Source organism: Anabrus simplex, chromosome 7 (assembly GCF_040414725.1).
Source record: "Anabrus simplex isolate iqAnaSimp1 chromosome 7, ASM4041472v1, whole genome shotgun sequence".
Lineage (NCBI taxonomy): Eukaryota > Metazoa > Arthropoda > Insecta > Orthoptera > Tettigoniidae > Anabrus > Anabrus simplex.
The window spans coordinates 233,249,729-233,267,854 of record NC_090271.1 but is presented as its reverse complement, the minus strand read 5'-3'; the positions used below and the strand labels follow the sequence as shown (position 1 = coordinate 233,267,854).

At 39.9% G+C, this 18,126-nt stretch overlaps 1 protein-coding gene across 1 annotated transcript in view; it reads left to right on the top strand.

Annotated features, from left to right (window-relative positions):
• LOC136877508 (heterogeneous nuclear ribonucleoprotein U-like protein 1) overlaps nucleotides 1-18,126 on the top strand; it is a 242,595-nt gene that overhangs the window by 52,132 nt on the left and 172,337 nt on the right. Inside the window, exon 5 of the mRNA XM_067151617.2 lies at nucleotides 6,318-6,460. Within this exon, the coding sequence (XP_067007718.2) occupies nucleotides 6,318-6,460 (143 nt within the window). The remainder of the gene's footprint in view (nucleotides 1-6,317; nucleotides 6,461-18,126) is intronic.

The window sequence follows — 18,126 nt, the reverse complement described above, 5'->3', positions numbered from 1 at the left end:
CAGTAAGAGAATTTTATATTGAGCGGTTAGTCACAAGAAAGGAACCCTCTATTGATGTACAATTTCATGATTTTTCTGATGCTTCAGAATTAGCTTATGGAGCTTGTCTTTATGTACGGTCTGTCAACAAAAGGGGACAGACCTGTGTCAGGTTATGTTATAAATCCAGAATAGCACTGGTGAAGAAACTGACTCTATGAAGACTTGAACTGTGTGGAGCTTTGTTAACTGAGCCCACTGAATCATGGCCAGACACAATCTCATCCCACGCAGAAGAGGAACTACCTGAGTCGCAAAGTACACTTCCCAGTCATATTGATAGGTACCAATTGGAATAAATTTATGTTGAAGTACTCGTCACTGTCCTGACTGACTCAAATTACTGCGTATTGTTGGCGATTCATTCACAATAGTACTAATCCTCAAGACAAGAGGTTAGGGACATTAAGTGCACAAGAGCTGTAGATGGCCTTGCACTCCTGCATCAAAATTGCACAAGTGTGTTATGCTCAAGAGATAGCCAATCTCTACTCTATATGCTGCATCTCAAGGAAGAGTAAAACTGCAAATTTACATCCTTTCTTAGATAAGGGAATGCTAAGGGTAGAAGGAAGATTTGTAAATTCAAATCCGCCTTATGATACTAACCACCAGCTTATCCTTCCCCCTCAGCATGCTCATTGTGATGACCGAACACATTAGGCTTCTGTACAGGGTGTGCACTAATGATTGGAGCGGTTTCAAAAATTCTTCTCTGTTTTTTTGTTGTAACATTACAAAATTATATAGACAGACTGAAAAAAATCATAGTTTTTTTTATGAGGCTACAAGTGCTCGATATGTGCTCCATGAGCGACTCTACACACATAAACTATATAGTCAAGTTCGTCCCACACCCAGCGTAGCATCTCGCTGTCAATTTGACCAAAGGTGTTGATGATGCGGGCCCGCAGTTCTGTTAGATCAGTCGTTAATGGTGGCGTAAAAAGTGCATTTTTCACATAACCCCATCCGAGGGTGAAACGCTGGCAACCAGGAATGAGTTCGCTGGAAAATTTATGGTGTCCAATAACGGACCATTTGTATTGGTATTATAAATTTACTCATTCGGAACAAATATTTCAGATTCCCTATGGGAATCAACATCTATGTCAAATGATCGTGCTAAGACGAATTCCCGCACCACTTCCGAAATTGCCCTTCCCATCCGTCGGGCACCAACCACCATACCCCGTTCGAACGGTGTCAGCTCACGACGACGTTCCATGTTACACCTGTCACATGCACAGCCACTGCTCATAAGGTCTCCTATACAACTGCCGTTGGCACAGGGGGGGTGTGGTGCGCAGACAACACACCTGCGCATCAGTGCTCTGCTATCCTATGACATTTGCTCAGTCAGTGTATATGATAAACTCCAGTTGCCTATATACAATAAATAACATTTCCACTTGGCCTACCTGATCAAGAGATTCTTTCCACACAGCTCTAGCTCGGTCCAATCCATGGCCAGGTCTTGAAGCAACTGTTTTGTTATAATACTGCTTCGCCACAGACCATACTAAAGTGATGGCATTGAAAAATGAGTGATTTGGAGGAAGTTGTAGGTCAGTATGGCCTTTATTGTGCAGATTCTCATCAACAGTATTCCTGGTTTTTAAAAAATCAGAAATTTTGTTATGCATACAAGAAAGTATAAAAGATTACCGAAACTTATGTTTAGATACTACTGTACCTCTTTAAGTGACTTCGATTTATATGACACAACCTTTACAGCTCATCTTTTGTTGCGTTTTCTGGTGGAGACACCCAGTTCTGCCTCACCCATGACTATAAATTAAATGAAAAATACCAACCTCGATAGCTGCAGTCGCTTAAGTGCGACCAGTATCCAGTATTCGGGAGATAGTGGGTTCGAAACCCATTGTTGGCAGACCTGAAGATGTGGTTTTCCGTGGTTTCCCATTTTCACACCAGGCAAATGCTGGGGCTGTACTTTAATTAAGGCCACGGCGCTTCCTATCTAGTCCTATCCCTTTTCTGTCCCATCGTCGCCATAAGACCTATCTGTGTCGGTGCGACGTAAAGCCAATAGCAAAAAAAGTAAAAATTTAATTCTTTAACATTAAATATAATCCAGTAGTAAATGCTCCTTGGAAATGAAATAAAAGTGTGACTTCCTTTTTAAGTGTTTTATCATCTTTCCATGGGCATATTTAATGGTTTATGTGCTATTTTGTTTTTTACTTTGTTTTATTAATTTTTTATGTTTTTAAATTCATTTATTTACAAACCTGATTGCTCTCCAAATTTTACAACTTTTTCTTAAAATAATTAAAACACAAAACACCACCTTCCGAATGTCAAATAAAGAAAACCATTTTCTAACACCTTTATATAATACGGATAACAACTTATTTCAGGTGGCAGATGTTACCTAGTAAACAGAATAGAAATCTGAAACGAAACCACGCTGTAATAATACACATGAGCAAATATATTACATGCACATATTCTGTAAGTCGATAAGAATACACAAAGGCTACGTCTGAAAAACCGTATCTAAGAGAAAAGACATGTTTAGGTTAGGTTCATAACGAAATATTTTTCCATTTCAGCTCCTTTTCACTGTAATTTATTTATTTTTATTTACAGAGTTTACGCCCACATTGGAGCACTTAAACAGGCTACAACAAATTTGTCTTCCTTTTCTTTTCTCAAAAAGTCTTGAGTCTGGTTGACCTGGCTGCCCTCTCCGCATCCGTTATATTGTTTCCTCTGTACAGTGGTCAGAGGAAGCCTGATGCATTTATTCTTCAAAATACTTTTCTCGCCTCTGTTTTCTATGGTTTGCATGGTAATATTCAACTCCTTCAAATCACTTTGGACTTCTTTAAACCATTTGTTTTTTGATTTACTATTCCAAAAGTAATTAAATAATTGTTTTAAAACTCTGTTATCACTTAGTCGAAATATATGACAAAAAAAGGCAGTTCTTCTTTTTCTCAACCTGTCTGTGATGGACTCACTTTCCAGATAGATAACCTCATTCGGCAACAATCTCCACTGTCCATCCACCTGATGTTTCTTGTTTATGATCGTCCTGAGTATCCTTCGATCAACTCGTTGTAAGCGTTCTGTTGTTGATCTAGTATTCAGTTTAAATAATGTTTCACAAGCATAAGTTGCTTCTGGTTTAATAACAGAGTTATAATACCTAAATTTAGCATTAATCGAAAGACATTTCTTTTTGTATGTAGGCCAAGTTATCCGTTGTGCCTGCTTCAGTTTATATATTCTGCTCACTGTAATAATAATAATAATAATAATAATAATAATAATAATAATAATAGTGGCGTATGGCCTGTGGAGAGGCCTGGTGCAGGTCTTTTTCTAGTAGACGGCCTACTAGGCGACCTGCATGTCTGTGAAAATGATGGCCCTACCTAGGATGATTTCTAATGTTGAATACGCCCCCGAGCCATTGGAATTGACCAAGTAAGGTTAAAATCCCCGACATTCTCACTGTGAGAACTTATCATAGAAGTACAATTAAAATTAACACTTACTCCAATTAATTGTGAAACTCTTGTCATAAGATCCATATCACTACCAGTGATAACTCGTCATCTTCCTTTTTCAATACCTCGTAGCAATGTCTGAATTTCGTTTTGTAAACGAGGTAACGTTGCTTTCATTTTCGTAGGAGTTCTTGATGATTTTTTGTGCTTCTTGGACATCCTAATTGAATTCTGTATGTAAGTACTGGATGAAATAAGAGCACAGTTAATAAAATGCTGCGTTCGTCATTTGCCACAAACTACATTATTAAATGCATTATTCGAACATGCCGCAATTCTACTTACCTGGTATTAGCCGAACAGATTTACAATCCCACAGAAAAAAAAACAACCTTTAATTATTCCTGCAAATGTAAGACTGGTGACTTTAACAGTACTGCAGTGGCAATACGTAATTTCTGACAATGTACGAAATAAATCCTGACTGTGTAGTGCCAACATGCCAGATTAACAGTAAATGTAAGATGTTTTATCAGAAAGTAGGGTCCCTAAACTGTGTGGTTAGGGACACTGAATAAAAACCCAACAGTTAGAAAAAGTAACTACAGTAGAACGTCGATAATTCGAAATCGGTTCATTCAAAACCTCGCCTAATTCGAAGTAGCTCTTGTTTCTGGAAACATGAGGTACGGTTTTGCATGTTATTTAAATCGTTTAATTCAAAATATGGACAATTCATAATTTGAAGGACTTTCTCCACGTCGTGAAAGAACACGTCTTCTGGAACATGAAAGGGTAACTTTGCGCCCTTTCACGTACTTCAGCGTGTCTACAGTGTGTTCCATATTTGCTATGTTCGAGCGGGATTGTAATGATTCACCGTTTTTAGGAACGCCACATTATCACGTAGCAGGCAGTGTGCGGAGAGGCAGAATCCGCGGACACTGGCGGTGCCGACAGTTGGCGAAAAAGCGTGGCTTATAGTCTATAATTAATTCGTACGCACCAAACAATATTGTCAATTTCGAGGAAACTGCATTGTTTGTTTTATTTTTTAAAATGCTGATGCCAAACGGACTTATGGTTTTAAAGGAGAAAATTGCCAGCCGGCAAATGTACTGTGTTGCTATGCAGTGCACACTGCACACGGAAGCGAGATATTTCCTTCCCCTATCATAGGAAAGTTCGAAAAGCCATGATGTTCTTTAGGGCGTCGGGCACTCTCCTTGTTGGTACAAGGCATCAAAAAATGCAGACATACAGTAATCCAAAAGATAAAGCATTTGCACAGGGGAGGTAGCATAATTTTTCCTCGCATTTGAATTGTGTTTTTCTTCCTTTCATTGCGTGAGGTTATGTTTGTCATTGTTTTATACGCGAGCATTATTTTAATAATGTATATGCACCTTGTTGGATAAATTTCTGAAATAGTGTTTTCCATGGCATTTGAAAAGTTTAACCTGTGAACCAAGGTGATTGCATGCATTAATGGGTCTTAGAAGTGCCATGGTGGGAAATCGCACAAGTATAGTCACTGTACTATTGTAATGTGGACGGAAGCGAGAGACTTTCTGCCCGCGTCATAGGAAAGTTCGAGAAGCCGCGTTGTTGTAAGGACATCGGGTACATTCTGTGCAAGCACAAGGCATCTAAAATGCATACAGTTCAGTACTCCAATGAATAAAGCACTTGCACAGGGGAGCCAGTATAGATTTCTCCTAGTCTTTGAATCATGTTTTCTTTCTTTTGCCGGTGACTTATCCAAGTGCATTATTTGAATACTGTAAATGCACCTTGTTGGATACATTTTGGAAATAGTTTTTCCATGACATTTGAGAGCTTTAAACTGTGAATCTAGGTTAATTGCATGCAGTAACGGGTCGTAGAATATATTGTGACGCCGCAAGGGTTGGTATTTCCGAAGTACGTGTTGGCGGTTAATACGAAATTACGTAATTCAAAGTCCGATTTTTGCTTCCCAACAACTTCGAGTTAACGAGGTTTTACTGTATAAATCACTATCTTTACATTACAGGGGAGAAACAGTAAGGTTGCACCCTTAGTGTATGGGCTTACGTGCTCAGGGATAAACGTATGGCAAGAGTAAGTGATACTGCACTAAGCTACAAACATTAGTCGTCAGAAACAGTCAGAGTTCTCTAAAAAAGATGCATGTTCATTATTGAACTGTTCGTTATCAGTACTTACAGTAAATGTATAACTAAAGCGCAGTTGCACTACAAATTTAAAACTTCACAGACAGTAAATGTATAACTAAAGCGCAGTTGCACTACAAATTTAAAACCACAGCAGCACCTTAGTTCACAAGAATCACCACGGACGGAACCAATGTTTCTTGTCAGGACTTGAGATTGGTGCACGCGACTTCTCGTGAGACGACCATAGTACTTATAGCTGGTCTTTATTTGGTTGAAGAAATTGTCAGAGTCAATGTTCCATCCTTAACAAATCTCACAATATTTTATGTTGAAATAAATCTTTTGTTTTTAGGTTGCTTCAGGGTTTATTCAATTATCCTAGTTATAAGGGAGGTTGAATATGTTTTAACTGCATTCATTATTTCAACTTCAGTGGTATTATTTGATGCATGTCAAAGTAAGGAGTCATATTTGTATTTTGTTTGTTGCTTCAAATCTTGCAGATTAACTGTAACACTGGTACTTCAATGTTTTACTTGGTGTTATTAATTTACTTGTACTTTTTTGATATCGCTTGTTTTTGAACTTTTTTGTTTGTGACTTTTTATGTACTGTATGTACGTTTTTTCTATTGCAGATGATTCTGATCTAAATCTTGTTATCGACAAAGATAAATTCTGCTTAGCAACTCCGATGTATGAACAAGGTTTTGGATATATTTGGGCTGGTGCTAGAGCTTCACATGGTTTCAGCAATGGTAGAGTGTGTTTCGAAGTTAAGGTGAGAAATAATATTGTTTGTGTAAATTTCAACAAACATTATACAGATCACTAAATAATGATCCTTATTTCCTCGATGTGAAATTTGTGATTTTTGTTGCAAGGTGTGTTGTCTGTCTGGTGATCTTTCTTTGCAAATCCCTGCTGTATTTGTTGTGTCTGCCAGGTACACAATGCAGCAGCTCAGCTGATGAAAATTGGAATGGTTGAAGAATATAAAGCATTCTGTTTCTTTGATTTTTATTGAAATGAGTCCCTTGTGAATGTTCAGACTTTTGTAGGCTAGAGTTTTGAGTAGACTAACCTAATTATAAGCCAGTCGGAATTGGTAATTCACTGTTTCGAGAACTAGGCAGTATTTTCAAATCAAATTCCATTTTAATGTCTTTTGCTAGGGCATGTCGGAACAAGTTTTGCACAATTAAATAATAGTGGCGAAAGCCCATCCCCCTGCTCTAGTTCGGTTTTAATTTCAAATGTCTCTGATGATTCACCTCTAAACTCACTTTTGATTTGGTGTTAGTCAATTTTATCATGTTTAACAATTTGGGGTGTAGTCCAAGGTGTCTTAACATTTTCTTAAACAGAGATTCTCTATGGATGCAATCATAAGCTTTCTTGAAATCTACAAATGTTATCACCATATCTCTGTTTCTTCTCCTGTTATAGTCCATTATCAACTTGACTCATGATCTGATCAGGACAGCTCCTCCAGGGTCTGAAACCTCCTTGATATTCTCCTAGTTCTTTCTCGAGTTGTAAACTTATGCTATTAAGAATGATTATTGAAAATATTTTGTATATTAAGTCTAGGAGTGAGATTCCTCTGTTATTTATTGAACACACTGAAACTTCGTACACAAAAAATTATGTTTCTTCTAAACTTCCTATTTTTCCACATAATCTCCTTCCTGTTCTATGGCCTTCCTCCAGCAAGACACAAGAGTGTGTATATTGGGGTCTGTTCCATGAACAAACTTTGCAACTTTGCAAGGATTGAAAAGTGCAAAGCTGAAAAGTCCAGTTGGTAACAGTTCTGCAAATAATTGATTTTGATGTCCCATACATTGCTGCTACACCGTGCAGCTGGGCACCATTTCCTAACCAATGTAAGCATATAAAAATTTGTTCTTTTTCGGAAAGGGATTGACTTTTTTTTGTTTCATTTTCAATAAATGACCGATCATTTCAAGAATATAGTCAGCCTGTGTTGGGATAATACGAACACACTTGCGAAATTCCGTCGAAGTTAGGTTATGAAAATTAATCCTGTCTTTGTACGTTCTCTTGTTGGATTCTTCATCACTTACAGACTCCGTGTTGAAACATTACTGCAAGTACGCTATATGTCGGAAGTAACAGAAACTTTGCGTGCGCACTCTGAAAACTTTCAAAGAATTCCTATGTCATGTTTCACATTCGTACCATTGTTGGGGCTGAGAAAAAAAATTGTGGTGCATTATTTTCCGGGCCACCCTCATACACTAGTTAGTAGGTGGTAGTTTGGCACTGTTTCTACAGCACGGGTTTATTTGGAAGGGGTGGCTTCTGCTAAATGTACACCATCTGGAAATATCGGAGATATCTAGAAACCATTCGGGAATAGATTCTCATTGTTTGGGCTCTATAGTCGGGAAACAGGACTATTTTTAAAAATTTCAAAAAGACGGGACCTCAAATGTTCTCGGTGGGTGTGCATGGCTGACGAGATGGCAGTTAAGATGATGTAATTTGGAATGACGACATGCTGGTATTATTTTTCCACTAATTGTAGTCGGACTCGTTGGCTGGATGGTCAGCGTTGAGGCCTTTGGTTCAGACGGTCCGGGTTCAATTCCTAGCCGGGGCAGGGATTTTAAGTGTTTAATTCTTCTGGCTCGGGGACTGGGTGTTTGTGTTTGTTCCAACACTTTCCTCTTCATATCCAGTCAACACAGTACACCACCAACCACTACAGAAACACACAATAGTGATTGTATCCTTCCATATAAGGTTGAAGTCGGGAAGGGCATCCGGCCGTAAAACAGTGTCAAATCCACATGTGCTACAGAGTTCGCACCCGCGACCCCACAGGTGTTGGAAAAATTGGTAGAAGATGATGATGATCCACTAATTGTAGGTACTGTCTAGAGATGGTGAATGGAGAAAGGACATAGCCCCACATACACAAAAGTGCTTCACTCACCACTTAAAATTACAATATTAAAATATACAGTTACAATATACATAGTGCACTTATGTACAGTTACCGTATTTACATAGGCATATTTACATAATGCTTACAAGACTTGTTCAACATTCAAGTAATTCGACACACACACTCTCTCTTTTTCTCTCTAGAATTCTCACATAAACTTTCATTCGCCCTCCCACTCATACTGAACATTCACACAGTAGAAAAATTATGTACAGAAGGTTTCGTTATATATACATCCTTTTTACCTCTTTACAGTCGTGGCTCCATGGCTAAATGGTTAGCGTGCTGGCCTTTGGCCACAGGGGTCCCGCGTTTGATTCCCGGCAGGGTCGCGAATTTTAACCATCATTGGTTAATTTCTCTAGCACGGGGGCTGGGTGTATGCTTCATCTTCATCATAATTTCATCCTCATCACGACGCCCAGGTCGCTTACGCTCGTCACATCGCAAGACCTGCACCTGGCGAACTTGTACTCGGACACTCCCAGCACTAAATGCCATACGCCGTTTCATTTTTTTTTACCTCTTTACAAAATTTTTCTGCAGGTAGTTCTTTTATCTGTGGTGGGAGTTCATTCCACAGCTGAGCAGAACAAATAAAGAAGCCACTTTGATACGATGCTGTTCTTGCAAATGGAGGGAAAGGGGACACAGTTCGACCTCTTTGAGCGGATCGATAGTTTAGCTGTAAGTGCTTGAAAGGGTTTATATGAATGTTACCTGCAAGGGATTTTCTCAGAAAAGCAATATCTATTTGTTTACGGAGGGATGTTGTGGGGGGGGCAGTGACCTGGCTTTATTTAAATGACTGTGTTGAGTAATCAGTCGTTCTGCCCAGCGTTGAACTCCCTCTAGTTTCATCATGTTCTTCGCTGTAATAGGGTGCCAGGAAGGAAGCCCGTACAACCATGAAAAGGTTGGTGGTACAAGATAATTCAAATGCAAGTGATCAGTTTACTGTGTTATAGGCCTACTGCTAAACTGACAAAGCTATATGACTGGGCCTTTAAGTTCTTTTGTGTTAATATTGCATAATATGATGCCTCTTATTCCTATTTTTTATAGGGTCGAAGATGAAGCGAGACAAATCTTCGAAGCCTGTTTTTACGCCTGTCTGCCCTTCCTGACTTCAACCTCATCAGAGGAATTAATGAGATAAAATGAATGACGTGATATGAGTAACTAAAACTATTTACTTTATGTAGGCCTAAAAGTCGCATTCACCATTTATCATTTTTACATTTAGAAATACTGCCTTTCAACGAAAATAGCCAGTATAACACAAATACATTCAGAACTTTGTTAAGAAAGAGTGTAGAATGTTTATGTGTACAATTTATAGCTCTTTTTAGCTTAGAAGTCGCGTGTTCATTGCACAAAATTTGAGGTTATCACAAATTGGAACACCCCCTCCCCCCCCCCAGAACACACTTTTTTTTTGCTATGAAAGTGGAAGGGAGACTAATACGCAAGTAAATACGGTGGTTCATGCATTGGAGAAAGTACATTGCAAAGATCATAATGGCATTTCTATTACAAAATGATATAGTTATTAGTATGTTATTGGGTCCACATCCATTGAAGGATGGGGAAGCCTGGGTATGTTTTGAGCACTGTCAAATTTATTTCCTGTCATTGAAGTAAGGGTGTGCTGATGTTCAAAGGTGATGTAACAAGACCGAATTTACGTTCGCTTCAAAGCAAGTTAGCAAGTACGTTTCGTCTAGCAATGATTTGTCTCAGTAGAATCCTTTAAACACATCCTAAAATAGTTCTCCGAGTTCTTCAATAGGTACTTAACCTTTACCACTCGTCTGTCGGGTGAGGCCCGACATTACGATATTCCCGTTCCGGTCGCATGTCGGGCGAGACCCGACATGACATTTTATCGCCCACCGCTAGTCTGCCGTTTCTTAGCCGACAAAATAAACGATGCTATGCTGTACTGCCATCTTTTGGTTCAGCGTGTAACTTTGTAGAATTCAGATATTATTTGACAGTCAATAATCTATTATTTAGAGGGCAGTGTAGCCGTCAGCTGTCCACTCACGCACACAAAATTTCGAGCAATAGTAAACAAACATTGTCGCCATGTGCTCTTATAGTCATATATAGTTTACTGTTCAATGTTGTATATGACGGGTAAAACACAAAACCACAGTATTTTCGCACCTCTTCACCTTCCTTGTACCCTAAAAGTGAACTGGCGATGTTCGGCTTGTGTACCGTAACCGAACATGTGCCTGATGCTGACGGCTGGCACAATTATAAATCAACTTATCCCGATTTCGGGAAATCGCTGTTTAGCCTAAAATCTACCGTGAGGTATGAAACCAGAGACTGAATAGAGTTTTTCAATTGCTTTTTACCGTTAATTTGTTCATTGAAATAATTAACAAAACGAATCGGTATGCGATAACAATAATAATAATAATAATAATGCAAAATAATTTGTCTTAAATTGCACATATTACTTTTATTTGCTCCAGTATAGCTTGCTTAAAATGTGTATAGCCTAAATACATCATTTAAAAGCAAATGCTACCTCCAAAATCGTGAAAGATGAACACAAGTCATACAAGATAAAAATTCACATTTAAAATACGAGTAGTAGAGACAACACAGAGAACTTTAATTCGAGGGGTAAGGGTTAAAAGGATTGTGGTTTACAATATTCACATTCTGACTTTGGTGGTTTCTTGACATGTCCCCTGTCCAAACTGTCATACTGATGTCGGTGGGATAGATCAGAAGTTTGGTACTTTTTATCATCTGGTCAGACTGAGTATGTTGCCACTTCTGAAGCAGCAAGATGGGCAATACAAATTTTTTTACTATGATTGTTGTTCATGTTTGTGGGTTACTATAGTCACATCCTAGTTCGTGAACCATGGACACTGGCTGAGTGGCCTAGTAAGTGGTCCTGAGAGTCGGGATACCAGTTGCTATGGAATGGGAGTGGGCATCTCGGACATATTCTGAGTCATGGCCCTCCTTGTGCTCAGCGGCTAGGACTATGCAAGTCACCAGTGGTCCATAACCCGTTAGAGGAGAGATCCTCACTTGGACTATGTGCAAGTAGGGTAGCATTCTGCTTCGTGAATTTACTGAGCTCAGAACATTTTAAGCAAGCCTCGGACCTATGGGAGTAATGGAGTCCCACTCTCATTTGACAGGCAAGGGACTCCTTGGAAACAACTTGGCGAACGAAATGGAATTCGATGGGGAGCTATCAATATTAATGGGGCTTATGGAAGAAAGAAGGTAGAACTGGCTGAGTCAGCAAAGGGGATGCATCTTGATGTGCCAGGAGTAAGTGATATAAGTTTACTTGACGGGTGTTAGAAAGGGAAGGGCAGAGTCTGGGGTTAAGGCTCTTTATCAGGAATACCATTGCATGCAACATAATTTCTGTTAGGCACGTAAATGAGCGAATTGTGTGTGTAGATTTGTCAGTTGGAGGAATTAGGACAAGAATTGTGTCTGTGTATTCACCATGTGAGGGTGCAGATGAGGATGAAGTTTACAAGTTTTATGAAGCTTTGAGTGATATCGTGGTCAGGGTCAACAGTAAGGATAGAATAGTGCTAATGGGCTATTTCAATGCGAGAGTTGGGAATAGAACTGAAGGATACAAAAGGGTGATTGGTAAATGTGGAGAAGATATGGAAGCTAATTGGAATGGGAAGCGTTTGCTGGACTTCTGTGCTAGTATGGGTTTAGCTGTCACGAATACATTCTTCAAGCATAAGGCTATTCACCGCTACACATGGGAGGCTAGGGGTAGCAGATCCATAATAGACTATATCTTAACAAACTTTGAATTCAGGATATTGTTAGGAATGTACGAATTTTTCGCGGATTTTTCGATGATACTGACCACTATCTAATCTGTAGTGAACTAAGTATCTCTAGGCCTAGGGTAGAGAAAGTGAAATCTGTCTGCAAACGAATAAGGGTAGAAAATCTCCAAGACAAGGAAATTAGACAGAAGTACATGGATATGATTAGTGAGAAGTTTCAAACAGTAGACAGTAAGCAGGTTCAGGATATAAAAAGTGAATGGGTGGCATACAGGGATGCTGTAGCAAAAACAGCAAGGGAATGCCTAGGAACAACTGTGTGTAAAGATGGGAAAAGGCGAACATCTTGGTGCAATGATGAAGTGAGAGCAGCCTGTAAACGCAAAAAGAAGGCTTATCAGAAATGGCTCCAAACAAGGGCCGAGGCAGACAGGGATTTGTACGTAGATGAAAGAAACAGAGCGAAGCAAATAGTTGTTGAATCCAAAAAGAAGTCATGGGAAGATTTTGGTAATAACCTGGAAAGGCTAGGTCAAGCAGCGGACCTTTCTGGACAGTAATAAAGAATCTTAGAAAAGGAGGAAAAAAGGAAATGAACAGTGTTTTGAGTAATTCAGGTGAACGCATAATAGATCCCAGGCAGTCACTGGAGAGGTGGAGGGAATATTTTGATCATCATCTCCATGTAAAAGGAAATCATCCTTGTGGTGTTTCAAACAGCGAAGCTCATGGGGAGTAGGAAAATGATGTTCGTGAAATTATGCTTGAGGAAGTTGAAAGGATGGTAAATAAACTCCATTGTCATAAGGCAGCAGGAATAGAGTAGTAAAATTAGCGTGGAGTGTTGGTAAGGCACCTTCAGATTGGACAACAGCAGTAATTGCTCCTATCTATAAGCAAGGGAACAGGAAGGATTGCAACAACTATTGAGGTATCTCATTGATTAGTATACCAGGCGGGGCCGATGACCTTCGATGTTAGGCCCCTTTAAACAACAAGCATCATCAGCAGCAGCAGTATACCAGGCAAAGTATTCACTGGCATCTTGGAAGGGAGGGTGCGATCAGTCGTTGAGAGAAAGTTGTATGAAAACCAGTGTGGTTTCAGACCACAGAGAGGCTGTCAGGATCAGATTTTCAGTATGCGCCAGGTAATTGAAAAATGCTACGAGAGGAATAGGCAGTTTTTTGTTTCGTAGATCTAGAGAAAGCATATGACAGGATACCGAGGGAAAAGATGTTCACTATACTGGGGGACTATGGAATTAAAGGTAGATAATTAAAATCAAACAAAGGCATTTATGTTGACGATTGGGCTTCAGTGAGAATTGATGGTAGAATGAGTTCTTGGTTAGGGTACTTACATGGGTTAGACAAGGTCTAATCTTTCACCTTTGCTGTTCGTAGTTTACATGGATTATCTGCTGAAAGATATAAAATGGCAGGGAGCAATTCAGTTAGGTGGAAATATACAGTAGAACCTCGATAATTCAAAATCGGTTAATTCAAAATCCCGCCTAATTCAAAGAAGCTCTCATTCCCGGAAACATGAGATACAGTTTTGCATGTTGTTTCAATTGTTTAATTCGAAATACAGATTATTCTTAATTCGATGTACAATGTCGGCCTCATTACTGAAATTCAGACTCTTAATTCGAAACTGCCTTTACATTTTAAAACAATAGTATGCTGCAGAGTAATTTCAACTTGAAATTTATCCGCTCCGCGTAATAATAGAACGCACATTCCGGAACGTGCAGGGGTAGCTTTCCGCACTTACACTCACTTCAGTGGGTCTACAGTTCGCTTCATGATTGCTAAGTTGAATGAAATTGGAATTCTTTTGTATTCAACCTTTTAAGGAACGCCGTAATATCACGCAACAGGCAGTGTGCGGGAAAGCAGAATCCGTGAGCAATGGCGATACCGACAGTTGACGAAAAAACGTGGCTCATATAATAAATTCGTAGGCACTGAACAATATTGTCATTGCCGGTGAAGCTGCATTGCTTTATTTTCATGCGAGCCCAAACGGTCTTACGGTTTTAAAGGATAAATTGCCAGCCGGGAAATCGTACACGGGTGAGGGATGGGGGTCATAGTAGTGCGTTGCAATGCACATGGACGTGAGATACTTTATCCCCTCGTCATAGGAAAGTTCGATAAGCTACAATGTTTTAAGGGCTTCGGGCGCTTTCCATGCCTGTACAAAGCATCTAAAAATGCAAACAGTACAGAAATAAAAAATAATAATGCATTTGCACAGGGGAACCGGCATAATTTATCCTCGTCTTTGAATTGTGTGATTTTTTTCTTTCGTTTCGTGGGGTTATGTTTGTCAGTGATTTATCCATTTGAACATTGTAAATGCACCTTGTTGGATACATTTCGGAAATAGTTTTTTTCCATGGCATTTGAATGGTTTAAACTGTGAATCGAGGTGATTGCATGTACATACCTGCCAACCCTTCCGATTTACCCGGAAACTTTCCGGTTTTTAACTCGTCTTCCGATTTATTTTTACTTCTTCCTATTTTTTGACCAATATAACAGCCAATACTCTTCCCCTAGGATACATTCTTATGTGCTTGTGTAATTTACGAAACCTCGTTTTCAAGCGTATTTATTTGATACTTTATTTCGTGAGTATGTCGTTCGGCGCCTTCGTGTATCGTGTTTCCCGCTCACCACAACAGCGTGTGCGCTTTATATAGCTGGGGATTCGGGGCGGCAATCGTCCTGCAAGCAAGACAGGCTGGCTCGCGTGCTAGCAATTCAGTTAATCGGGATGAAAGAATGAGTTTGTTGTTATTGTTGTTCGTGCGCTGTTAACATTGTTTCTGTGCGTAGTTTCATCTGAGTTGTGGGCCACTTTTTCCCCTTGCATGTCTATGCTTTCCCCACTGCCAAGGTCGTATGTTAATAATGTATGGGACATATTAAATTGTTTTGTATGTGGTAGTTTCGGTTATTTAAGTGCATAATTTTAATGAGTTGAATGTTTTTAAGGCGTTGTGTCGGTGACAGTTTCGGGTACTTCATTTTCTTGTTATGGTCAACAAATATAACAAACGTTATCTCCAAGTGTTCGGAGATACCTATAAATGTTCGTTCATTTTACCGCCTGATAAGGAAACTACCGTATTTTACACATCCCAATATTTGTAGGTCCATAGTGGAGAAAAAGAAATGTTCACGTATTTGAAGCACACACAACTTTGAACATCCATCACGGAGCTCTGGATGCGTTTCAAAATAAAAATGTCAACTACTCAAGTAGCAGGCTTCCTATTGCAAAAGCGGGCATTCCAAATACAGGGCAACGTGCTGTTATTAGCCGGCAGGAAATCCCACTGCACTAGTTTTACAAGTGTTTCGGGTACCGGTACGGGACATTCTGTGATCTCAAAATTGTTTGTCAGTCCACAGTATTCGAGTAATACTTCATCATACAAACTCGCGGTGATCAGTTACGCTGAAACATACGGGAATAGGGCAGCAGACAGCAAGTATTCAACGCTACCGCGGCGACAGAAGTGGTCTTCAAGTGGCCAACAAGTCTAGCAAAGCATTTCGCGGACCAAAAAGCGGCAAGTTTCCGCAAGTAGAGGAGGATCTGCTTAAATATGATTTTCTTACGCAACGTTGGATAAGCCATTTCTCACGAAATGCAGTATTTTAAAGAATTAGCAATACTAATATAAATGGTCCGTTATTGGACATTATAAATTTTCCAGCTAACTCTTTCCTGGTTGCCAGCGTTTCTCCCCCGTGTGCTAGGCTGGGCTCATCAGTTGGTACCTAGCACACCCACCAAGGCGCTGGATAGTGCATACCGTGGAGGCCACTGCGTAGGCTATTTGTAGCCACCGGCAGTGCCAATGCACTATGAGAGACATTGTCTCATTATCAAAATTGATGCCCGCTTGGCCATCAAATGATAGATGTTGATTCCCATTGGGAATCAGAAATAATTGTTCCGAATGAGTAAATTTATAATACCAATATAAATGGTCCGTTATTGGACATTATGAATTTTCCAGCCAACTCATTCCTGGTTGCCAGCGTTTCGCCCCCGTGTGCTAGGCTTGGCTCATCAGGTGGTACCTAGCACACCCTATAAATTCACTCATTCGGATCAATTATTTCTGATTCCCTATGGGAATCAACGTCTACATCATCTGATGGCCAAGCAGGCATCAATTTTTGATAATGAGACAATGTCTCTCATAGTGCATTGGCACTGCCGGTGACTACAATTAGCCTGCGCAGTGGCCTCCACGGTATACACTATCCAGCGTCTTGGTGGGTGTGCTAGGTGCCAACTGATGAGCACAGCCTAGCACACGGGGGCGAAACGCTGGCAACCAGGAATGAGTTAGCTGGAAAATTTATAATGTCCAATAACGGGCCATTTATATTGGTATTATAAATTTACTCATTCGGAACAATTATTTCTGATTCCCTATGGGAATCAACATCTACATCGAATGAGCAATAGCCGCTGCACATGGAATCAGTGTCTTAGGTTTGATGGTTAGCCGAGGCTTGATTAATTTTATGAAGAGAAATGTACTTCCTCTTCAATGAAGAATATCAGCATGCCAAAAAATGACGAATGATTTAAACCATTTTCGTCGCTTTATGATTGAGAAGCGTAAAGTGAAGGAATATTTGATCTCCCATATGGGAACCACAGCTCAGACGCCAATCAGTTTCCATATGCCACAAAGTCGAACAATCGATAAGAAAGGAACACTCCGGGCTGAGTGGCTCAGACGGTTAAGGCGCTGGACTTCTAACTCCAACTTGGCAGGTTCGATCCTGGCTCAGTCTGGTGGTATTTGAAGGGGCTCAAATACGACAGCCCCGTGTCGGTAGGTTTACTGGCACGTAAAAGAACTCCTGCGGGACTAAATTCCGGCAGCTCGGCATCTCCGAAGACCTTAAAAAGTAGTTAGTGGGACGTAAAACAAATAACATTATTAAGAAAGGAACAGACAGTGTTATCGTACGCGCTACCGGAAACAAAAAACAACGATGTACTGCAGTGCTTGCTGTAACAGTTGATGGCAGAAAGCTTGCACCTTACGCTGTTCTGAAACAAAAAACAATGCCTAAGCAGAATTTCCGCGAGTGATCCACGTTCGTATTCAACAAGAAGGGTGGATGGACGCGTCACTCGTACAAGATTGGATACGAATGGTTTGGGCTAATGTAGCAGGGTCCCTCCTTCGATGCCCGGTCCTTCTCATGTTGGACAGTTTTTTTTTTCTTGTCGGTATGTCATTGTTATGACATTACATGAATTGTACTTTTATTAGTTCATGTTTATTTCAGGTCGTAGTGTCAACTCGTGATGGGAAGATTTTCCAGTGTCGGTACTTCGATCCCACATGTCTATCTCACGCCGGAATTTTACGCCAAGTGACGATAACCGCAAACAAGTTGAACCAATTGTGTTTATATTATATTTGATGTATCTTTTAAATGTACCGTAAATGGATTGTAAGTATCTGAATTCCTTGAATAATTTAAGCATCCGAAGTTTTCGCCTGTTTTTTTTCGTCGAAAAAGTGCGTTAATTACGCGAGCATACCTGCCAACCCTTCCGATTTACCCGGAAACTTTCCGATTTTTAACTCATCTTCCGGTTTTCCGATTTATT